This window comes from Patiria miniata, unplaced genomic scaffold (genome assembly GCF_015706575.1).
Source record: "Patiria miniata isolate m_02_andy unplaced genomic scaffold, ASM1570657v1 HiC_scaffold_9, whole genome shotgun sequence".
Lineage (NCBI taxonomy): Eukaryota > Metazoa > Echinodermata > Asteroidea > Valvatida > Asterinidae > Patiria > Patiria miniata.
In genome coordinates, this window is record NW_024037076.1 from 18,108,974 (window position 1) to 18,134,542 (window position 25,569).

At 37.8% G+C, this 25,569-nt stretch overlaps 1 protein-coding gene and 1 long non-coding RNA gene across 2 annotated transcripts; one reads left to right on the forward strand and one right to left on the reverse strand.

The window, feature by feature from the left end:
* LOC119720677 (leishmanolysin-like peptidase) lies at positions 1-20,723 on the forward strand. The gene is made up of 17 exons (XM_038190471.1): positions 1-272; positions 4,778-4,915; positions 9,546-9,631; positions 10,657-10,774; positions 11,052-11,230; positions 12,010-12,115; positions 12,901-12,995; positions 13,523-13,640; positions 13,989-14,096; positions 15,066-15,253; positions 15,774-15,906; positions 16,727-16,816; positions 17,498-17,567; positions 18,006-18,136; positions 18,669-18,876; positions 19,269-19,418; positions 19,674-20,723. Exons 1-17 carry the CDS (start codon positions 180-182, stop codon positions 19,778-19,780), a joined length of 2,118 nt encoding a protein of 705 aa, XP_038046399.1. The 5' UTR covers positions 1-179; the 3' UTR covers positions 19,781-20,723.
* Positions 9,580-25,537, reverse strand: LOC119720679. The gene is made up of 3 exons (XR_005270110.1): positions 25,001-25,537; positions 18,657-18,896; positions 9,580-9,669 (listed from the first exon to the last, which is right to left on the reverse strand). It is a non-coding gene; the product is annotated as an uncharacterized LOC119720679 (long non-coding RNA).
* Between the last annotated feature and the right edge of the window lie 32 nt (positions 25,538-25,569).

The window sequence follows — 25,569 nt, forward strand, 5'->3', positions numbered from 1 at the left end:
CTAGCTCAACAATGACATGAATGATACAGCAGGCAGTGTGGGCGACGCTTTGTTTTGTGACTGATTGTGTAAGCTTTTTTTCAATGGATGTGGTTATTCAGTGTAGTTTGATTACAAAATGACACCGAATTTGGAACGCTGACTGGTTTTTCAGAGGGGTTAGTCTTGGGTCCTTAAATATGGGTAAACTCCTTGTTCTTCTTTCAAATCTGTATGTCTTCGGTTTGGTTACTGCGAATGTCTGCGTCCACCGACCCCCAGCTCGCAATGAGGTAAGAATTAAGCGATCGTGTTGTATATGTCATGTACATGTATGTAGGGGGCCTATACGGCTATAGGGATCCGTTTTGTTTCGATCAAATTATAATCAAGAATTTTTTTACTACTATTACTAAGTAAAAACTGACATTGTCAACCTAAACTAAAGCAGACTTTTCTCAATGTAATGACACCTCTTTGGTAAGTTTTGAACAGTTTCTTGGGGTAGAAATTGTGATTTTCCTAAATGGTTCACGCCCCAAATTACGAGCCGGTTAGTGCCGGCCGTGCAGCAAGAATTGTGCGTTCACGGTACATGGTGCGGTGATATCCATTTTTATTTTCGTGTTGCATTTTACCCCCAATTTCCCTCAAAAATTCAAAAACTTGCCCTTTAATCTGTGACATAAAAAAAAATGTACACGTCGGGGGGGGGGGGGCAGAATAGGAAGGCACATAAAATGACAGCATGCCAGAAAGAATAATTTCACTGGGAGTTTTAATAGTGCCATATGCTTTTCAACAAAAAATTGTCAGTTAATAGGGCCTACTTTTTGGATAGCTGCAAATGATTCGCTCCACTTTTAAATATTTTGTGATGTCGCTTCTTATTTTTTTGGCACACAACTTAATTTTGGAAACTAAATTATAGGCCTTTGTGGATTTGTTTACAAACATATTGTCAACAAATGTCAACAAACAGGATCAGCGTCATACTTTGAAATTGTGTGATACATTGGAAATAATCTTAGGCAGCCCACTGAGTATTGTTAACACCTTATTTTTGCTGATAAGTGCGTGAACAATTTTTTTACGCTTTGTTGACGCTTGTTTTTCACCAGCCATGTACTTTCAAAGTTACCATGGTTACTCAGTATTGCTGCCATCTTCATTTTTGAGTCCTGTGTTTTGTGGTCAATGTGTTTTTACCCCGTAAGTTGCCTCACAAATCAAAACTCTGCCATATTTCCACAAAATAAATCCTGCTGATATTCAACATGGTATCACTGCCACTAGTGCCAGCTGTATAGGTGAGTCCAAAAATACTAACATTTTGCCATGAGAATTAAATCTGCTTCTCATATAGGTCTACAGACAATTAAACACAATTAAGAGGTCTACATCTTCACCGCCACAATGAATTGGTATCTGAATTTGTAATGCTGTCGGCTGAAATCATAATTGCCTATATTATTAAACCAATCCTGTATTTTGTACAAATTTGTTCGCATGAACAGCATGGATGAAGGTTGTAGCCATTACTTCATTGAACTTCGGTGTATATGTAGGTGCCAGAAATATCATGCCGATTACACTTTGGACTTTTGACATGTTTGAATGGGTTCAAGTGAGTGGGAAAAAGTACATTGTACATGACCCATAGTGAACTACTTAATGTACATTTGTAAATACTTTTTGTTTGAACACGTACACAAGTCATACCTCTTGTAACAATGTAACTTACTGTCATGACTGTGGAATAAATCATAAACAACTATCCCTATAGCTGAGTCTTCTGGTCGCTCATGGACTACATAATTAGTTTTGATCCAAGCCCCATATCACAAATCACTCTGTGAACAAAGAAGCACGTATGAATGTCTATTGAAATACATGTAGGGTCTTTCACATAATTGTTCTTAGTAGTACACATAATATGCCAAAATGTGTTTCACACAAGGATACATCCATACTACACATTATATAATACAATCTATACGTTGGGCCAAAAAAAAAATAAGTTGGTCTCTGGTCAGCGCGCGCGTCGATTTTAATCATGCGCGTCAACTTTTTTTTTCTTCAAATTGTCCGCGGTAGCTACAGCAGCGCCCTCTATTGCCGCACCTTCTCAAATTTTTGTACCAAGGAATGGGGAAATTGCACCAAGGCAAATGATGGAGGGCACCAAGGCAAATTATGGAGGTCCCCAATATACATGTATATGAGGACACAACAAAAGCAAAATAGTACCCACCTTGTCTGTACAATCCAAGCTTCAAAAAAAAAATAAGGCCCCCCCCCCCAAAAAAAAATTCATCGCCACATCAATTCCGGAACTTTGGTCTGACCAGAGACCAAATATTTTTTTTCTTTGGCCTTACATGTATAATTTGCAGAATCTCTTTCACATTAAACAGGAAGCGATCATTTATAAGCATGTTTATTTAAATACAGTGCAAGTACATGTTCATGTGTGTTTTTGGAAAAGGTGGTGATCCCATCCCCGTTTTTTTTGTTAAATTTCTCAATACATGAAACATTACATTGTGTACATTCATTGTAACCCCTTCACTCTCCAGGGTGGAAATCTCAAGTATTGTCACCAGTCTCAGTGAGAGTGTTAAAGGGAAGATACAACATTTGCAAAAATCAAAACCAAATTTTGTTCGTACCCCTTGCCCTGCAAACAGGACGCTGGAATACTCTGATGAGCTTCACAGAATCTTGTGAAGAAGGAAATGACCTATGTATAATCTGGCTGCAGCTGTTCAAGACCACAGTTAGACAATGTGCGCAAATGCTATCCGAAAACTTCCCATAGAAATGAACACGTTCCATACCGGATGTGATTTCTGTTTCATTGCGGACCATGTGGACAAAATTTTGAGGGTCGCATAGTGCAATGCAACCGTTTATGATTCGAAACGGAGCCTGAGCAAGTGACGGGAATTGTAAATTTACAACACAGATAAAGTTTACAAAATTTCATACGTTATTACGCTTTTCAACGAAAAAAAAATCTCTAATCTGGAATAAAAGAGTAATGAATCAGTCTTAATGGCTGTTTCAAACCTTGCAGAGTCATGACAGTGATGATGCACAGGTCACGCAAAATCCAACCAATCAGAGCGTGAATTCATCAGAGTATCCCAGCGTCCTGTTTGCTGGTGTGCTGACATTTTCAAGAAACTTTCTTGGCTTTTTTCTAAAACTGCTCCAAATTGTTCATATTTAGTTGTTCCGCATTTTCTTTGCAGTAGATTACACACAGGTGGGGTACAAGCCTGCCAGACTGATTCTCTTACCTTACAATTCCCCAAAGTCTATAAATTCTCCAAAGTCTATAAATTGCTCTGTTTCATCTTAAGTGGGTCACGGAACCAGACTACAAGTACAAGAATATTATTGGTTTTCTTAATTTTGCCAGCATCAACAAGCCAAAACAAGTCAGTTGTTCAAACAATATTTGCTATAATATACTCATCCTCCTAATCCATTTTTTTCTGAAAATTGCAGTAAAAGCAAATGTTGTACATTCCCTTTAATCGAGAAGCACTGGCTAGGGCTCATTGAATAAGCTCATTGAGCTGAAAACTTGGAAGACATTTGTATTTAATTATACAGACTTCATGTATTGTACAGCCCCACTTCAACAGAATGCATTTTCAAAAAGACAAAGTTTACCTAAAGCAAAGTCTGTTTGATATCCTGTTTGTCAGTATGCGAAAACTATATGTTGCAAACAATTCATAATTTAAATGCAAATTTTGCCAGCACTTCACATAATTCTGAGCAGTGCGATGTTTAAATTTGTTGTGACCACCGTGGCATCAAAACATCTCAATTTTTCATCTCTCAATAAATCCTCACTGTCATGACCGTCCGAATCCGTGTAGCTTGCTTTTGATTAATTGTGCTGGTTGCCAGCAAACGTGTGAATGTTTTTCATGCTTCTATAGCAGCTTGACAGTATCCAATGTGACATACTTATCCTTAACCTTCTCACCTAACCATATTGGCTTTCCCCGCTCCCACTGTTTTAATTAAGAAGTGATACACTGTACTACGGTATATTCTTGTGTTGTGCAGTGGGACACATGCACATAGGATCCCCTCCCCATACGTTTATGTACAAAGAATGTATGGGTCATCATGTACCGTACATATCAGGTACATGTACGTAATTAATCATAAAGATGTGTGCATGTTTGTACTTGCACATATGTTGTTCTTCAAATCTGACATCAAAAAACAAACCATAATAAAAAAGATTTAAATTCTGCATGTTTTTGGACATGTTGGTCGGGTAGGGGACTAGGGTACATGTAATAGGAAGCGCACAAAATGTAGGTACGGTATTTTTTTGTTGCCCTGACTTTATATGAACTAGGCATGTCCAATCCCAATAGTGGCAAGATGAGGGGGGGGGGGGACTAGCAGAGATACGGTACATTGTAAAAACCCTTCTCAAATCTCAATATACACACACACACAAAGGTGGTCTCTCTTGAATCTCATCCCTTCCTTCTCCAAATAAAGTTTCAAAGTTTTAAATCCATGATTATGAAATGTAGTTTTAAACTGTTGGAAAGAAAGATTTCATGATGGTTATATTTATATTTTAGCATCCTGCTTTCTTATGCCTATTAAAGTTGCACATATTATGGTAGGTTCCTGTAAAACAAATGAAATCTGATCATTCATTTCCTCATAAATGATCACAAATTTTCAAATTAACGAACAAATTTACGAAACCACACATATGAGTCCATTAATGCCATGATGTTGTTTGTTACAGATAAAGCACGGTGTACATCTTGAGCAGGCACCTGGGGATAGACTAAAGCGAAGGAGCGCTTCACATCCGCTACGAATCCATGTGGAATACGAAGATGATGTCGACTCCTTACCCGCTGCGACTTCACTTCTCGTTAAGGTTTGCCATTCAGTAAATGTGTATCAATGTGTTTCTTTGGGCTCAATTGAAACACTATGGTACTATTAGTTATCGCACAAGCGCTAGTGGAACACGGAATAACGTAGTGCGTCAGTGCAAATGGGACACAGATGCACTACATTTTCCCTGTGACACGAGAATGAGTGAATAACTTATTTATCTTCAAGCAAACTTGACGCACAGTAAAGATGGAACGAGCACGCTGTACACGAACTTGTCAACGGTTATCCTATTACACGTGCGTGCAGCAGGAATAAAGGGATAGCGTGATAAAGGGAGTGCAATATGGACCATGGCATACGGGACGATACCACAACTGTTGTTGCCATGGATCAACCATTTAGGATCGAGAATTAAATTTTGCTTGAAGATACATGTAAACTGTACACGGGGTTTAGTCTTTGAGGATTTTACTGAAGTCAAAGAGTTTAACTTCCTGAAAGAAACTGTCTTAAAAAAAAACAAGTACATTTGTGTACATATATATGTAATAACATCAACTTACAAGATACAACATCCTTCAGGAAATATGGTTTGCAATATACGTCACTGCTGCCCCCCCCCCCCCCAGTCTATAGAATATCCTCTTGCACACGTGCCAAGAGTCTGTGATGCAATTGGCAATTAATTATGCAGAACAAGACTGCGTCTTGACGCCTTCTATCGGAAATTCCGTAACCATTATTTTATTTAACGTAACCTACAATTGTACATAACCGATGTAAACCTATATTTTTATTCTGCCATACATTTCAAAAACAAAATTAAAGAAAATTGTAAAAATCAATTTGACCCACAAGTTGGGTTATCATTACGCCAACATAACAACATTGTCAGTATACCTACCGGGGGTAGCTCTGAGATTTTTGTTTACAAACTTGTTTTAGAATAAGGCGAATTTGCATGAAATTTGGTTTAGGTACATTTAATCTAGTGTCAAGAACTTGATGGAAGTTATTTGCTATATTTCTGCTACCAGTCAAGCCAAAATATTGCATGGTTTTGCACCTTAAAAACATGCCAATATTTTGGCACATGGAAGAAAACCTTTAAAAGCGTATATTTTGAGTTTCAAAACCTGTTAAGAATAACCTATATTGATGAAGAGGGCGACTGTGAGGCCCGACACAATTTTTTTCTCGGCCTAACAGATGCTTGTACCATTTTCACACCCTACAAATTTCATAACGTTCATTACATTGGGAGACGTTTTATATGTTGGTGGCAGCAAATATACAGGTCCTTTTCAATTGTTTACGTCATATTTAAGCCAAAGCACGCATGCTCAATATGACGCAAACAATGGAAAAAGGACCGGTATGTTTGCTGTCACCAACGCCTCAAAAGTTGCCCATTGTGCAATCTGTGAAAAGCCCATGTTCATCCCTAACATGCTACATGTCCATGCATTGACGCACAACATATTCTTCACCTTAGCATCGGGATTTGATTTTGATGTGATTCATACAAGACGAGCCGAAGCCCCAAAATAAATAAACCACTTCCAGTTGACATTATCTGTCAGGAAGGCGGCCCTCGTCAAAACAATTCAAGATTACTTCTTGACAACATATTGAGCGGTGATACTGATATTGTGAACCAAGACAGTGGTGAGCCAGTTCTACGCCTGTTGCAATTCCGACATGTTTTTGTGGTTGATTGGGTCTATTTTTAATAAGGGAAATTTTGAAATTTCTTTGTTTTTTTTGTTTTGGTGGGGTTTTTTTTGTGGTAAACTATTGTACAACCATGACAACTGTATGTTGTCATGTGACTTATTACAAAAAAGGTCATTTAGAAAAACACTTTCCTTTACTATTTTTGGTTTAGAGTATTCTTGTTTTTGTGTTTCTATTTCAGTCTTTTTCTTTTAATATTTGATCGACAAAACATGGCCCTTTGAATGAGTGTCAGTAGACAACTTGAGCTAATTCGTTATAAATTGGGGCATATACCTTCTGACCGTACAAAAAAAACCACATTAACCCTTACCCTACTTGACCCTCCAACGCATGCCAATATGTGCCTCAAGAAAATCTCCTATGTTTTTTGCATGGCCCTCCAATATCTGCCATGTCATTTCAAGGGTAATTGGACAGGCACTCCAATACATGCCACAGAGAACAATGAGAGTCCTCTGATAACAAAGTGAGTGCCCCCAGCTGGTCAGTATCAGGCACCCTCCAGGGCCTCCAACTCCTGCCAATTGGAGCCTTCACTGTTAAATAAAACTATCTGCCAATAAACTGCAGCTGGAGGGCATTGGCATAACCAACTGACATGCAGTAAACTACCCTCAGAGAGTAAGGGTTAATAACACATGAATAACAAGAAAAGAAAAGGGCAAACAGATACTCGAATCATACGCTTACAAAACTACTGACCGGAAAAACGAACAATTTCAAATGTCCCGCGCTGCGAATTTTTCGACCATCTCCCACAATGCACTGGGAAAATTGAACTCTCCGTGGCAAACTCTTGGTGGCGCACTGCATTGTGAATCGCCCGAATTGGCTTGTTGATGTTTAGTTCAGTAACCTTTTTGATATATCCCTGTGGTTTTCTATACTAATTTTAAATTAAGGGTTTTTTTTGGTTTTTTTGTTTTTATTTCACCCTTGTTATTTTTATATTTTGATTATGTGAAAGTTCAACGTTGAGGAATGCGTGAATTGAATTACTTTTTAGGTTATAATTACCTTTTTTTAATGGGCTTGTTTGATGTTTGGATTGTTTCGTGTTCAATGACTTACACGGGTCAATAGTTGACTTCCTCATTTTTGTTATTTATATAAAGTTGTTTGTGTCGAGCTACATTTACTTACATAAGAAGTTACAGTTTTGTTTTTTCTGGTTCCTTCCTGTATGCATTCAAAACGTTTTTTTCTGGTTCCTTCCTGTATACATACAAAATGTTTTTTCTGGTTCCTTCCTGTATGCATACAAAATTTGCATTCATTTTGTAAGTTATAATTCAAGTATTCCTAGATAGGCCTACATACATTACCTGTATTTCCAACTACTGTCTACATAATGAAATTCCCAGGTGTTCATCAGCCATGCCCGCTATTATTGAACTGGTTCTCAATCATAACACAAACATGTACCTTTAAATGCTCAATCCATCAGTTTACCATGAAAAAAAATCATTGAGAGTTAAGTTTCATAATTTCTAAGTGCCTGAGACCAATATACTGCCGAGCATGGATGCATACAATAAACAGTACCTGTATCAATACAAACATGTACCGTACACGTATGTAATGTACAACATATCGGTACGGTGCATTGTAATTGCTAAGTATCCAAGCTGCCTCTTATCCAACCCTACCCATCATTAGGGAGATGTATGGGTTGCCATAGCAACCAGCCACTTACTGATCCCCAATTACTGTATCCGTCACAATGCGGAGGTGGCCCTGGTGTGTTACAGATTATACGGCCCCAAGGAGGAAGAGAGGGCATACATTCAACTCTTTGAAATGAAAATTGTTTTCTTTCCATTCTGTATGTGAAAGTCTTTGACATGTATGGAATAAAAATTGTCTGTTGGGTATCATCCTGTTCCTCTACCTTGTGAGATAATTTAATGTTTCCATTCTGATTTTTGCAGAAAGTCATTGGAGTGTACATGTGTACATGATATCTGATGGATTAATATTTTCTGGCCTATCGTAATGCTCTAACTTTTTTCAAGCCTAATGTAATTTGTACAAGTACATGTACATGTGGGTGTATAGTGTGCTTTGTCCAGACATCCATTGCCTGACATGCCTGAAGGCTATAGACAACCCATGCGGAGAGTGGTTTATTGCTCTCAAGAAGTGTCTCATGCACACTGTGTGCAGTACTTGTATCTTTGACAGTGTTAAAGGTACATTTAAAATGTCCTTTGCAAGTCTCTGTCAAGGGATATAAGGACAAGACTTTCATACAAGTAAGCGTGTTTGTCTTCAGAACTTTTTCTCTTTTACATGCACATGTTCCTGCTGGTGTAGCATATGTACCTGAACATGCTTGAACATTGTAAATGTTGATCCCTAAAAAAATGTACTCGAAAAATGTACTTGAAGAACATGAACCGGTACATGACTTGCCACTATAGTCACTCATGATGTACATGTACATGTAGCATACAGGAGAACACTACATTGTAGCTTGTCACATGTGCATGGATGTCCATGTTTTTGCAACACATTCAATGAGCATGTACCATACATGCATGTACATAAACATTTACATGTACATGTAGAGCCCTGTATAAATCAGAATACATGTACACGTACATGTACCTGTTAATAACATACATTGTATTTGATTTGAATGGCCTTAGCTTTGTACATAGTCGGAAGAGAACATACACTATGTACATGTACATGTATGTAATCTTTAGAGGCATTGTCCAAGTGTGTTCATGGAATTAGGATGGTCTTAGGTGTTCTAAACCATTAGCTTTATGAACGCTAGCATGAATTCGGTCAATGACTCCAAAAGGTTCAATAGTATGAAATAGACATTGACGTATACATTTAGTACAAAGTTACAAAATAAAAAATTAGATGATCTAAATTTAATTGTGTTTTTCCAATTTGTTGTTTTTTTTCTACAGAATGATCTTTTACCTAAAGCTGTCCGTTCCATTTCCCGTATGCTGAATGTCAGGTCAACTTCAACAGGTCCCATCAGGTTAAACAGGTGAGGCTAGACTTGCTCCAGTCTTTCGTCCTGATGCCCTTCAAAAAAACATAAAATGAAAGGCATATCAGATCATTTACTTTTCATGCATTTTGTTTGTTTCCAAAAATAACACAACTCAAAATCCAAAACAGAATGTTCAATACTTTGAAGTTTCAGCTCAGTGGATATTACATTTTTCGAGAAAACGGTGAAAAACAGTGCACAACCTTTGGATCACGAAACACGATTTGTTAACAGCACTCTTTATTTCCAAAAACCAGTCAATTGACTGATTGTTGGAAATCACCTATATTTCTTGATTTCTTCTAAATGACAGTATAAGCCACACAGAATAATTTTTTACGGGATGTTCAGTACGTGTATGATCTTTAATCCAAGTAAGCTTTTTGGATAGTAATTCAGTGGGTTACTTTCAGGATCAATGCAAATGATACTACGTGCCTTTAGATAGAAAATGTACTTAAAACATTTGCAGAAATCAAAATTGTGAAAATGCTACAAATTGTTTTGAAACAGTGATGAATAATAATAATAATAATAGTAACGGAAATTTATACCGCGCCATTATCCGCCATAAATGACGCTCATGGCGCAAACAAAAATTATATCAAATCAGAAATAACAAAACAATTAAATTTAACTAAACAAGAATATTCTGAGTGGTCTGAAACAAATAGGTCTTAAGGGCAACTTTAAATTCAGAAAGCGATGAGATATTGCGAATGGCGAGGGGTAGTTTGTTCCAAAGATGAGGACCTGCGTGAGAAAATGATTGATCACCCCAAGATGCGAAGATTTTGGAGTATTTTCCCGTTTCAGTAATTTATCAAGACCTGGCACCAAAAAAAGTCTGTCCGGGAGACCCAGTCCTTAATACACATCTCTTTCTTTTGGTGATGTTATCGGCAGAATGTAGCTTTCATGCCCTGATGTACAAAATTCGTTGTGTTTTTGTCTTCACCATGATTATGGTATGGTGAGGAAGTTATGTCAACTATTTTCCCTCCTGTTTCCAATGGCAGAGCGTGTGCCTTTTCTCATTACTACACATTGGCTAACGACACCCATGAATACTGCTCGGGATCATGCAACAGCATCACACGGTGCGGACCGGTCACCATTCCTGACAAACATCTACATGTAAGTTGGATTTCTTTTGTAAATTACTGTAAAGGAAGGTTTAAGAGAAGTATGAAAAGATGCGAAATGCAGTACTTGTACCATGTATTTCAACATTTTATCATGTAAATATCTAAATTACATTTAAATTACAGCGTTTATAGACTACATGTATTTAAATTTCAGTCCCATAAGAGTTCAGTGGCAGACTCTGTATCTAAGAGACTTAAGCATTGTTCAAATTTAATTCATTTTGAACCTTTAATTAATTGACTTTAGCACTTTGTTCCCTGTTTAGGCTTGTTACACCTGTGATGAAACGCAGAGCAATTGCCACAAGAGCGGAGGCGAGACTGGGCCGGGTGTGGCTGACACAGATTTCATCCTGTACGTGACCGCTGAGAACACCTCTGATTGTCGGATTGCAGACACCACGGCCCACGCGTCATTCTGTCAGTTGGAGGCCAGCCAAGATAGGTTGGTACTTGTGTTTGTATCTCAGAGTTGAAATCAAGTCAGTTGTAATAAGTTCATCACAAGTCATATCAAAAGTAAGGGGGGATGAACCTTTGGCAATTCGTTTGAATTACTAATACTTGACTTGAGACTGAATGACTTTTGCTTGACTAATGATTGACCGTGGATGACTTGTGATGGCATGCGATGACTTATGATGACTTTGGATGAAATGCGGCAGCCCGATCCCAAATTGGCTGGACGTGTAAATCAACATATACTTTTCCACAAAACTCCTAAGAATGGTCAGTCGCAAGTCAATCACAAGTCAGTTATAGGGGACAAACAATAACATTTGATTTGACCCGACTTAATAACTTGTGATTGACTTGTTATGACTTTTGAGGAATTGTGATAACATGATGACTTGTGAATACTTGATTACAACTTGTCATTGTGTCCCATCCCACAAAACCTAACAGAATGACAAAAATAACTCTGATTCCAATTGTGTTTCAGTATGCATATTAACCTTAGCCACTGGAAATCCACCAAAAAACAACTCTTGATCCTATCCAATCAATACGGTTGATTCACAATAGTGCGCCTCCAAGAGTTTGCAATGCGTTGGCCAATCACAATGCGCGAAATCAGTCAACCTTTTCCAAACGCGCATTGGGTCGACAGATTTTGCGCATTGTGATTGGCCAACGCGTTGCAAACTCTTGGAGGCGCACTATTGTGAATCGCCCGTATTGTCTGTGGTTGGAATAGAATTGTTTCATGTGTTTTCTTTGTAGACCAATTGCTGGTTACATCAACTTGTGTCCTCAAGCGTTAACCAGTGACCCCGTCCAGCACACCATGCAACTTACTACAGTACAGCATGAGATTATCCACTCACTGGTAAGAATCCTATTAAGTCACAAGGGTTTTGTCTACAGTGTTAGTAACTAAACAAGCTAGACTTGTCACGAATTAATACATTCATAATACATGTACCTGTATACAGACCTACATGTATATGGGCAATTCAAATTATAGCCCTTATGCAAATTATAAACAAATTGGAGAGCGTTGACAATGTGGAAGTACTTTCTGAAATTAAGTAGGCTTTACTTTGCGGGCCTTTGGGGTAATTTCCATGAAATTGGAAAAAAGGGTCGAGGTAGTAAAACTTCCCATTGAAATATACCCAAAGATCAAACTTGCTTTGGTGAAATTATTAGTCAGAAAGTACCAGAAAACAAATCATTTTCAATCCTTGATAGATCTCCATAAATCAAGACAAAATATGAGAACAAGTTTCATGTGTTGCATTTTTTTTAAAGTTTAATTGTTTGACAATTTATAAATAAAATATTATCTACAAAAACTTTGCACCTACAAAAAGTTTGCTCCCTGATCCGATGGCTGAGTTTCAGTATCAATGGTTAGTGCATGGTACATGGTGTCGCCATAAACCGATACCGATTGACTTGAACACGTACTGGTTTCAAATGGACAATGTGATCTGATGATGTTGTTCTTGATACTTGTTTGCAAAACCATAAAACACGACCACTATTGTGCTTTCAGTTTCAATTTTGGAATGAAACCTCTGGATTTTCCGGCCCAAAAGTATACATCTGTGCATTTGTTTTTAAAGCTTTTCTCATTTGATGTATCTTTTGTCTTCTCTTTTGTCTCAGGGTTTCACTGCTGCCCTGTATGCTTTCTACCGAGATAGTGATGGTAATCCCTTCACCCCTAGAGATGCATCAGGTCTGCCACCATTTAATGAAAGGTAAAGTTGTGGCCTCAGAAACGTTGTAAAACTAGATTATACCTAGAATCACAGGTTTGTCATTACAACATACTCATACAAATATTAGCACAGAGTGTTTATACAACATTTTGTAATGAAGAGCCATATCCTGTCTTAGTGATCCCTGATTTTCCCATTTCCAGGGTTTGTAGCATTACTGGTATCATACATTTTGGGGGTTTGATCCTTGGCCACACGGCACATACGGGGTTATGGTTTCTGACTAGCACCCATGAACAAAGACATTGACAAAATGGGAGGAACACACACAGAGCTCACAGTAGCAGAGTTGATAGTAAGTTGGTACAATTTTCCAGAGGTTACAGGTTCAATCCTTGTCTAGTCAATTAAATAAAATATTATTACAGATGTAGACCGGATCTTGTTTGGGGATGGGAGGGTCTGGACTATATGTCCTGTGATTGGTGGTCTACTTTCTCCCTTCTATTTAAGGACCCCCTATAATACAATGTCTAAGTCCATACTCTCTGCATGTTTCCTATCAGTCTTGGGTTGTACCAGTGGAGTGATAGGGTGATCAAGCCCATCAAACGGAGGGACTGGGCTGTGCGAGGAGGAAGCATCACACACACAGTCAACATAATGGTCACACCTAGTGTTGCTGTAAGTTGAAAATGTATCATCAAATAATTGCAATGGAATTACATGTAGTGTTAGATGTATTTTGTTGTTATTTTTCAGAGAGATTGTTTTCAAAAAGGATGTCTTCAAAAATGTTTCCTCAACTAGTTTCAGTACTCAATGCAGCTCACAAAATTGAAATCAGAAACAAATGTTTTGAGGATATGTAGGGAAATATTATGAATTTCCTCCCAACGACACTTTGTCAGTTTTGTTTTTAGACAAAAAATCTTTCATTAAATTCAGACGTAGAATATAACTTATGAGTAAACTTAGATTATCAAATTGTTACCTCAATTTAAAAAAAAAAATGTTCTTTTTTTTGTACAGAGGGAAGCCAGAGAGCATTTTGGCTGTTCCTTATTGGAGGGAATGGAGCTGGAAAACAACGGAGGCCACGGGACCAAATTAACTCATTTTGAAAAAAGACTTTTAGAGGTAAGGTTTTTTTATTTAGGAATGTAAAACTTACACATTTTATGCCAACAGAGCATTAAATCCTTTTAGTCTGAAATTCATAAGCAATGGCATGTAATTCACTGTCACAGACAGGGATGTAGTCGAGTCCATCACAAGTCCATCCCAAGTCCTGTATCAAGTAAATCACAAGTCCAGTCAAACGTAACAGTGGATGAACAATAACACAGGAATGCCTTTGTCAAAGCTCATTTGAATAGCTTGTGAGTTGAATTGGGACTGGAGGACTTGTCATTGGACTTACAGGGACTTGCGATGGACTGACTACATCCCGAAAAGCTTGGACGCTGATGGAAAAATTACCTTTAAATGTGATGAATTCATAAAAACCTCCACAAATGCGCAGATTTTTGCAAGTTTTTGCTCTAAATGCTTAATTTTAGCACAGTTTTTCTGATTTATCACTACCTTGCTTAACAGTTATCCTAAAGCATCCTGAGCAAACACAATTAATGCAACAGATGTATAAGTCTGATGGTCCTTGTTGCATTGGGCCACAAACATACAGTGCAAAAAAACTGACAATGGATGCTAGTCTTGTTGAACAATGCCACTGTTGTATCTCACTGCAGTTGGCAACAACACACGCAGGAGTTTTGCCTTGGGAATTTTGCCCTGTTGGATTTTGTCACACTGGGCAGGCTTCTCACTTTTAACCTGTGATGCGTGTTGTTGAGTCGGGCAGGGTTTCTAGACAGATTACCCTGGAAGGTAGGAGTAATCAGCACGAGGATTTGTAAACCAGTCCGTGGACATGGTTGCCGGCCACTGATCAGAATAACCATCACGGAGTGGTAGTTTTACACAATAGCTGGTACAATGCTTCCGCCATTACCGGGGGCCGTCGTGAGTGCACAGTGATTTCATAAGATAGATTGGTTCATTGGGCATTAATACGGAAAGTACATCTTTTTCCCTTATCACCAACAGAATGAAGCAATGACTGGAACTCACACCCATGAGCGAGTCTTTTCTCGGCTCACATTAGCAGTCTTGGAAGACACGGGTTGGTATCAGCCTAATTATGACAGGGCTGATCCGTTAGATTGGGGCAAAGGCCTCGGATGCGACTTCGCTACAAAAAGCTGTAAATATTGGATGGATACCAAACGCAATTCGTAAGTCTGAATCAGATCATTTTGTTTTTGTACCCTAACTTTTCTCAGATTCTCTGAGAAAGTTTTTGGAGGATTTTGAAGGATAGTGGGCTCTCACTAGCCAACGTGACCCTCCATTGTAGTAGGCAAAGATCGTATATGACACTGTGAAGTGGGTAGTAGGCAAAACAACTAGGGAGTTATCGTTTTTATAAACAGTGAATGGCATTCAGCTGGGTTTCTAAGGGTTAATGTAGATATTAATGCAAAGCAGATTTGATGTTGAAAATATGCCATCAGTTTTTTACTGCGCTGAAATGTATAAAACTTTGTGAATCTTTAGCAGTGAAACTTGTTTGGATGTCACAAATTTGAATTTGGTCCTGGAATGAACTGGCCGTAATAAGTGGTATGTTTAGAGATGAAATTATTCTAAATCAAGAAAATGTTTTGAAGAGAAGGTGTGAGATCCATTCTCTTGTATTTGATTTTATATCCCTAAAGATAATGTCCTAAATTGTTTCATGCTTTTTGCTTTCAGTCAGGAAAGTTTATCGCCTTTCTGTGACGTGATTCGGGCAGAGCCCTTCACGCTAACCTGCAGTGTGGGGCGGGCCTCCGTAGCCCTGTGTAATCTTCATCAGTATGACAGAGATTTGGAGCCACAATATCAGGTATGTCAACACAGGACAGTGGGGGGGAGTGTGGCCAAGAGGTTAGGGTTCATGGTTAATGATCCGAGATTCAGGGGTCCGAATCCAGCTACTGACCATATGTTGTGTCCTTGGGTAAACCACTTCACCCCCACATGTCTCTCTCCACCAAGGAGTAAAACTGGGTACTTGCATTAGCTGGGGAGGAACCTGCAATGGACTGGCATGCCATCCAGGGGTAATAGAAGTACCGTAATCTCGGTTGTTTCATGCCAAGGAAACTGGAGATAAGCACCAGCCTGATGGGCCATATAGGCTCATGACAGACTTTACTTTACTACACAGGACGCTGAGATAAACAAATGGAACAATCCATTAAGTCTCGCGCTGAGATGTTCTGACCAATCACAGCCATGAAATGAGTGCACTCACGTATGACAGACGTGGCGGGAGCATGCAGCGCGGAACTGAAGAGGCGCACATCGGATTGGTCTATTGATTTTTTTTTTTCCCTTGCCAATTTGTCAATCAAAAAAATTCTTCAGGTCTCTTATGAATATTTTTCTGATGTTTTTTTTCAGATACTTCTAAACCTTGATTTTGTTTCATTGTTTGATTTTACACATATAATTTTCTGAGTGCCAAGTATTCAACTGTGCATGCTGCGTTTACATACATTGTCATTTTATTGATAGACAGATTTCCCTTTTGTACCCTTTTAGACAGTTTGTGTTGTCCTTTAAAAAAGAATTGCACAGATTCCTTTTGAGAGTTGTAGAAAGGTACGTAATTATTGATCGACTGACCTTGTACCAATCTCATTTTTCTTTATTTCCTACAGTATTTTGATTCATTACCCAGCGTAAGCAGTGAAGATTTAGGGAGGTACGGGGGGACCTCAGAGCTTGCAGATTACTGCCCATTCCAACAGGTGATTCATTGAACCTCTGCTTGTTGCTGGAAATGTCATCAAGTATAAAACCCATTTCAAACTGGTGTTCCAAAGTTGCACCGACCCAAATGTTTTTGAAGATTTTGAATATAGTACATGAAGAGTTCAATGTTGGAAACAGTTTAGAAGTGAATTTGTTAAAATGTGGATCGTTGCAGACATTCAGAACGACTTCAAAGTCTAGTCAATTGACAGTTAATAAATACATAAGCATTGCTTGTCTAAAACCAAATCTATTTTGATTGAATTGAGTCACTTGTAATTGTACTTGGTATGACATTCCATGAAAATGCTGCTTTCCGTACAAATAACCTGTATACATTTATAGTTCATCTTGTTTGCAGTGTTGTTGTGTTTAAGGTGGCTTTGTGAAACTAGGCTTTGACCGAAGTGATAGTGGTTTGTCCAAGCCGTAGTTAAATGCGAGAATAAAACTTAATTAATTAAAGAATAAATATGCATTGCGTAAAATATACGGTGTAATAGAATACAAACCTAAATATATAGTCACTCAAGGTGTAAAATATGGTGTGAAAAACACTGTTCTTTAAATTTTAGATTCTTCTTGCTTTATATATTGATGAGTCTTGTGAAAGAATTTATTCAGCAGAAAGGCGACTCACATCTATTGTTTTCTTTATTTTGTCCTAACTTTAACAGCAATTTAATTACAAAGAGCCCGATGGTGCTAAGAAGTCCACGACATGTGGAATATCATCGAACATGCCAAGTAAGTACTGGAAACAATCGAGGGATGTTGAAGATTTCTTACTGTGGGTAAACTGCATATCATTTGTATAGGCTTTAGAATTAGAAATATTTATTTGTATGCTTTTGCCAGTGACCTTTAGCAAATAAATATGTCAAATAATTATGTCCTAGCAATGCTGTGATACTAATTTTTAAATGCCGTGGTTCGACTGAAGTTTCCAAATTTTCTTTGTTGACCAAGTCATTGCGATAAAATCATTGACTGACTGATAATGTCACTGAGTATCAGTAATGTCCTAAAATATCATGCTGAAACTGTTTCACTTCGACTAACCAACTGAGGCTGTCCAGCTGAGACTGATCAACTGACCAGCTGTCAAACGTTCAGGCACAGCTCATGTATGCAAGTACAGTATTGTCTCTATTACCTATGCTTATTTCTGTGCTTTTCAAACAGGTGGTACTGAGAATGTAGCTGCTGAGTATTACGGCATGGGATCAGTGTGCGTTGAACATGCCGACTCGTGGAGGCAAGCTCAGTGCAGTCAATATCAGGCACAGCAGACATGGGGAGCAGGTTGCTATCAGGTGGGTATCAATAGATGTTGGTAGGGGTTTGCTTCATGGTAGGGAATGGGGAGGGGCTAGAGGGAGGAAAGGGGAGGGGCTTATGGTATGTGTTGAATATGCCGATTCATGGAGGCAAGCTCAGTGAAGTTAGTATCAGGCACAGCAGACATGGGGAGCAGGTTGCCATTGGGTGGGTGTCAATAGACTTGGGAGGGGTTAGCTTCATTAGGGGAAGGACGGCAGGGAGGGAGGGGGACGATTGTGGTAAGCTCACTGCAATCAGTACCAGGCACAACAGACATAGGGAGCAGGGTGCTATCATGGTGCTATCAATATACACAAGCAAGTTAGCTTGATGGTGGGGGGGAGGGGAGGCAAGTTCAGGGGCTTTGGAAGGGGATGGAAGGAAGATTTGGTCGGACCTTCTCGAACAAGTATCTTCTTAAGGAATACAGTGTTAGACTCTGAGCCGCTATTTCACACTTCAAGTCCTGGCCAGCATTTTTTTCTCAAAAATATGACTGATTATGTGAAATACCTTTCTGATCAGTATTCCTGTGGCAGCGACGGACTGAAGATCACTGTGGAAGGAGTCAACCACCTGTGCTCCTGGAAGGGTCAGCAGATTGAGATCAGCGTGACAACCAGTGCGTACCTCCACACGGGGACCATCATCTGCCCTTCCTGCCAGGAGTTGTGCGGGACCTCCTGCCCACCGGAACAGAAGCCTGGTGTCACGGTGGAGCTGACAGTCAGAGGTACAGGGTCTCTAGCCACTCTAGAAAGGAGGGAAAACCTTGAAAATGAGTTCCAATTTTTCCAGTCACAGAAAGATATGCCAGTTTGGCATATGTGCGTCTTGTGCCATGTGTCCAATTGTGTCCATTGACTGACAGAAAATATAGCGATAAGGGTAGAAGGGAGTCCATTGCTTGTCAGCAAACTGCCTGTGTTTTAGTATCTTAGTTGCTTTGCTGCAACCACCTCTTGACTTCCCAGCAACCTTGTCAAAGCAAAAATATTTCTCTTGGAATTTTGGAAATTTCTCAGGGAAATATCAGGGAAAACTCAGGGCATCGAGAGTGGTCATTTCCCACTAATTTCCCCTCAAATACTGTTGTTTTTACTGTGATATCTATTAAACCTACAGAGCCTGGTGACGAGGGTGAATGCCCCCGCCTAGCGTACGACACCGTCGGTGCCTGTGTGAATGAATGCAGCAACTGCAGAAGTGAAGAGAAATGCTGCAGTAATGGCTGTGGACGCACATGCCAGAAAACTGTAGTCAAAAAATCTACGTGTGAGTATTGTTAAAGTTTAATGCATCCCAGAACAAAACAGACGTACGTGTAACTGGCATGTTTGGAAGACAATCAATATCTTGTGTGGATAGCACCGTTTGTACAGATAAAAATGCAGTCTTTCAGAAGATTCGATCAAGCTTGTTCAAGTAGGGATAAATGTAATGTTTTGTCTACAAAAACCTCTTTCCAGGTTTCAGTTTTCATTTTGTTTATTATTCGTTCCATTTTTGTATTTTGTTTTCCATCTGCAGACGAGCCATGCCCAAGCCAGGCCCCCGACGCTGTCAGGTCAAAGGTCACAATACTCACCAGTTTAATTTCATTGTCTTTCGTTGCTATTTTGACAAAATTCTCCTGATAGTATATTTAGTTCAACATTAAATTAACTTTGTATTTGATTTTCTTGTCTAGGTAGACTCAAGGAATTTTGGTCATTTAAAAGTTCATTCCATCGAAAGCCTTTTTTTTGTCTCTATACTCTTTAAATACTTGCCCACAGTAAATTTAATTCAGGCTCTTTACCACAATAATTGCCATGATTTTTTGCATAACTTTTAAACTCTGAAGCACTATCCTTCAGACTTTTCATTCTTGTCAAAATAATGTTGTGCTTGTAGCATTTATATCCATTGCAAAGTTTTGGTTACGCTTTGTGACTATCATCCATTATTTTCTTTCTGAGTTATGCCTTTTCTCTCTTGGTCTACTAAAAATGTAGAATTTCAAAATTATATTTACTTCTCACATTCTCTTTGTCAGAATTTCTTGATGTTGTTAGACTTTTCACTTTAACTCAGGGTTCTCACTTTACTTATTAAACTGCCATTAAACAAAAATTGTATACGGGCCGATGCGTGTGCCTTGCAATGCATGATGGGAAGTGGCGTACGTATATTTGGGAATGTACACGAGATGTTTTGAGGGAAAACAAAAATGGAAAGTCTGAAATCCTGTCCATTTTTAAACTGTGAACAGACTGGTTCGTTTAAATACAATGTAGATCGACATCAATCCCAGAATGCAGTGCTGTGCCTAGGGAAATTCTCATTGGCTCTGCTTTCCAATATCTCTATCATATGAGATGCTTTTAGCACTTGTACAAAGATGAACAAAATCTTACATGTATACTTTTTATTTAAGAATAAAATCCACAACTGCACTTTTATAGGATAGAAATCGTACTTTTCACAGCATACTTGTAACTTGATGGAGTAAAACTCTGTAATTGTAACATCAAGTTTGGAATTTGGAAGACATTACATCTGTTAAAATTGCCCCATATTCATGTGGAATATGTCAAAGGTTATATGTCAGACATTCCACAGGCCCGGCCATACAGTATTTGCAAATCCTCCAATCAGAGAGCAGATCATATATGTTTGACGACACAATGCTTGAATCACAATGTTTAGACTTATATCAGGTTTTAAGAGGACTGTTTTTGAAGGTTTTGTATGTAAAATATAGAGATGAAAACAAATTTTTTGGACATCAAAATTGGAAACAAAGTTGTTTCTGGAACAGCCATGCCAGCCCTTTTCGCAAATATAAAAAAAAATACTGGGGGGTTTTGCCATTTTATGCAGGTTAAATACATGGATGTCAAGATTTCACTGTCAGTGGAGAGAACATAGAAAGATTGGAAATTACTTTGTGAACTGGAAAGCATAAAAAAAACTGTGACCTTTTTTGGACATTGAAATTCCAGAGGGGGAGTGCACCATCTGGCAGACGGTGGCACTACAGCACAAACTTGTACATATACATTTATGTATATAATTGCATTTTACAACCATTCCTGGCTGTTTCTGTAATCGGCCACTGTTCAGTTTTATAGAAATTTCAAAATGGCTTGCACGCTTTTCTTTTCTTCATTTGCCTCTTTTCAATATAAGAATTTACTTTGGTAGGATCATGTTGACAAAAGGATATCATTATTGGCCGGGAAATGGGAAGGGGGTAGGCGTGGGGGGTTGGGGGTGATCTTATGGGGCATTCCCCAGGTCCAAAGTTAACACAAAAAAAGAGAGGAGATACATTATCCTCTGTATAGCCCTTGGAGTTAGGGTGTGAAGGCCGGTTAGTATACTTCACCCGAAAGCAGAAGGAAAGGGGATATTATGTCCTTAACAATTCTACATTCGTGGTAATGTTTGCTGTTTATACCCTAACAATTCACTTTGTACATCGTTCACATATTAGACATGTATTTTAGTATTTAGCAGTTTTAAGGATTTGATTTCTTGAGTAGGTTTTTAGTGTGATTGCAATTTCACACACACACAAAAACATAGATCTGTTGCCAGAAAAGTCAACCTCCTTTCCTTCAAAAGTACATTTGCTCTGGGCACATGCATAAGTTTATACTGTGTCAGTAGATTACACATTTTATATTCAATTTTACCACCGAAACAATTTCTTACATTTGTATAAAATCATGATACGTGTAGCTAACTCCCTAGAGGTTGTGCAAAATCGTATTAAAATTGGGGGATTCAGGACTGTTAGGGTTTTAACCTGAAAACATTAGTAGATGTCACTTGTTTACCGACGTTCACACTTGTTGGTATTTGAATTTGTGTTGACAGACCTCTTGCACTCTTTTCTGCTTTTCTGTATTACTAACATTTACACACTTAAATTCATTTATCAATCACTTTTCGCCATTATACCTACGAAGCAGTGTTGTAATGTTTATTCATATTGTGCAATTGGATGTGAATATTTATTTATATCACTTTAAAAGTTGTAAAATTTGAAAGATATTACATTTTTACAAATCTGTCGATTTCAGACCAACGTTGTTTGCCCATGTTGATCATGTTCTTATAAATAAAAAATAATGATGATTCAATATCCCGATTACCTCTGAATTTTGAGGTTAACAACTGTTAATGAATCACACCCCAAAGATGCAAAAGGATTGAGATCGTGGCTAAAGCACATTTTTTTTTAAAACCAATATTGAAATAAGGTGTGTAACTAAAAAAGAATAAAACATGCTGTAATTTATGTCTTCTGCTACAAACCTTACATAATTTGAATGAATGATGAAGCTTGTTGCTTTTTTTTGTTTTTTCAACAGTTTATTGTAGAAACCAAATATTTTGGAGTGTTTGTTAGTCACTGTTGCACTATCAAGTATCAGATATATATATACATGTATAAGGAAGCCCGTGAGTGCCATTGAAATATATAAATGACAAAACCACAACAGACACACTGTTATGGTCAATCTGTTTAAATAGAGTACAATTGCCTACTTGCAGTGTATTTTTATTGGTACTAATAGGCTTTCTTAAATATCAGTAATTTTTGACATTAAAGAATGAATGCATATACATGTTCATGCTCTTTACTTTCTTGGTTTTTGGTGTATTAATATGATAAAATTTAATTTTAGCATGTGATTTTGATTCATTAATAAAAATAATAACTTTCAAAAGGGATAGCAGTGAATATTAAATTTTTAACTGAAAATGGCCTGTCAATTTTAAGCATTAATGTGATTTGTGTTTTTTAATATAGCGAAACCCATGATAAATAATTTTACTTGACGAAGCTCATTAAACAGCATTTGATCAAGTTTTCCCTAAAGAGTTCCCACCTGGAATGTATGTACACAGGTGCTTTTCCTTGTGAAATTTTTTCAAGAGCAATTGTGGTAGGAACCGATTGTACATTTTCACTTGTAGATCATGTTTTTTAAAGAAATGTACAAAGAAAACAGATAGCATGTATATACTTCAATCCTCAAAATTAATGTTTGTATAAAACACTGTACATGTATGTTGCAATATGAAGGCATCACAGCGCAATTGAACATTTGAATGTTAATAAAATACATGTATTTGATAATTTGTTTTCCTATTTACAATAATTTGGCGCAGAAACGGCCTCCTACATGTAGTTGGGTCTGAATGCAGTTCTTTTTGTGGGGCGGGGCTATTCTCCCGAATTCAAAAAATTCATTTTAAACGCTTACTCAAAATCCAAAAAAAAAATATTTTAAAAAGACGTTGTTGGGTTTCAAAAAGTTTATTTCATCCACATAGAGCAAACTTTCAAGGCTGGTATTGCAGCCAGCCTTGAAAAGAATTGGGGTCAAAAGCTGCCCCAAAGATAAATTTGTGCGTACGAAAAGTTTTATGAGGCAAACATTGTGCTTTATTTAAGTTCAAATAGTTGACATCGCAAAGCACCTAGTTATCTAAGTAGGTTCTGATACTTGGATTAACACGTGTATTGTCTCCTTAGTATGCCACCGTTTAGGAGTGCTAACATGTAAATTATTCATGTTTCTTTTTTTTCTTTTTTCCCCCCAGATGTTTACACTTGCGGAAAAAGTGTGAGGTCACCAACTTGTGTTCCAAAATTAATTTATTATTGTTGATTTTGGTTGGATTTTTTTGGGAGCACAAATTTATTGGGCTTAAATTGATCATGAATTTAACCAAGTACATGTAAACCGAGTACTAACCAATCATGACAGTAGGTGATGTGATCGTGTGAAGGGATATGAGTTGCATTTTGAATCATACTCATTCATGAGGTTAACTCTCTGCTTGTGATGAGCCAATAAATACATGTAGGTCATTCTATGGTTGAGATTTTTAGGATATCAGGATTTTTTAAAATCTCTTCTCAGTTCCGAAATGTAAAATTACTGAGATTTTACAATAAAAGTATAATAACTACATGTATAAAGGTTTTTTGGCCCTTGAAACCCTCTGCCAATTCTTTCAAGGATTTTCCATTTCTCCCAATCTCTGCATCGCATATTGTTTCAATATAACTGTGTTTATTTTTGCTATAACCTGGACTTATAGGTCGGCTTGCGCCTTGCGACTCATTTGTCCCTTCATTGGGTTAATGTAATCTACAGCTAGGTTGTGTTAGGGAGTTAATCTGTATCAGACAACATGGATATTTATACATGAATGCGAGGTTCTGATCATTACCACTTGTTTTTTGCAACGGTTTAACCGAAATTGTTCCAATTCATATAAGCTGTTTTAATTCAACAAAGACTTTAATGTCGGCTGAAATTTATAACTAAATTCATCACTTGCATCTCGCTTGTCTTTTTCTCTTTCCAGGAAAAAAACCACATAGTTATAATAGAGTAGCGGACCTCATAATTTGATAATAAAATTATTTTTAAAAAACCCACAAATTCTGGTAATTAGTGAGTGCTTTGAATCTTGTCCCTTTGTGCAATTCCCAAGTTTTTGATGAAGTGAATCTGGCTTTAAAATGCGCTTCAAAATATTTGATTTGACGATGATCAAGTTTGTATTTTTTTTTAATGGGGAAAAAACTAACTACCTTTTTCTTCTTGGACATTTTCAATCCTCTGAAAATACTTTCTTTTGGTTCGCTTTTGCACCGATAGCACACAAAACGATATGGCTGAATTAATGTTGGGCGGCAAATAATTGGATATTTGTAAGGTAATGTAACGGGGTCCCATCTTGGACAACCAAGGAAATTGAAACTCGAAAGCAAAATATTTCCTAGAATTTATAATAAGACAAATATAAATAACAGTCGGAATGACATTGAAACTGAAACTTACATATTAACAGATTCAGCCACAGCAGTGCAGGCCTATCTACGCGACTACATAAACTTACAAACAACATGCACGGCCAACGCCCAGTCTGAAAGTCCACATGCGGCCAAGGAACCCGGGGATATAGTGAAGGAGCATAACAATTAAAGGAATTTCCTAATAACAAAAAGTAACCCACTTAACCCACTTGTGAAAGTATTTGCTTAATAATAGAGATCCCAACCCATGGTGGAGGGCGAAGGCTTTAATCTACTTAAGAATTCAAAGGCTCTTATAATTAATCCTGTAGACAGGAGCAAGGGCTCTAATTCCAGTGTAGTATATAATTATTCAAAATAGGCAATGAGATTAATCCACTGTACGGTCACAAACAGGGGCCCTACTGGGCGAGGCTATACAAAGGAATTGAAGTATTAAAGTAATGTAGACGCTGTTGTTCAGACCCCTGATACTAGCCTTGTACAGATGCTTATTGTTACTAATATTATATAACTAAAATGTGAGTAAAAGTGATGGACTTTTGTATTGCTTGTAACGATTTTAAAACAAACTTTTGGGGGGGGGGAATTAAA

Coding starts and splice junctions, on each gene's coding strand:
- LOC119720677 (XM_038190471.1), top strand. CDS start 180: ATGGGTAAACTCCTTGTTCTTCTTTCAAATCTGTATGTCTTCGGTTTG. Junction 4,916..9,545: donor CGACTTCACTTCTCGTTAAG/GTTTGCCATTCA, acceptor TTTTTTCTACAG/AATGATCTTTTACCTAAAGC. Junction 11,231..12,009: donor TTGGAGGCCAGCCAAGATAG/GTTGGTACTTGT, acceptor TTTTCTTTGTAG/ACCAATTGCTGGTTACATCA.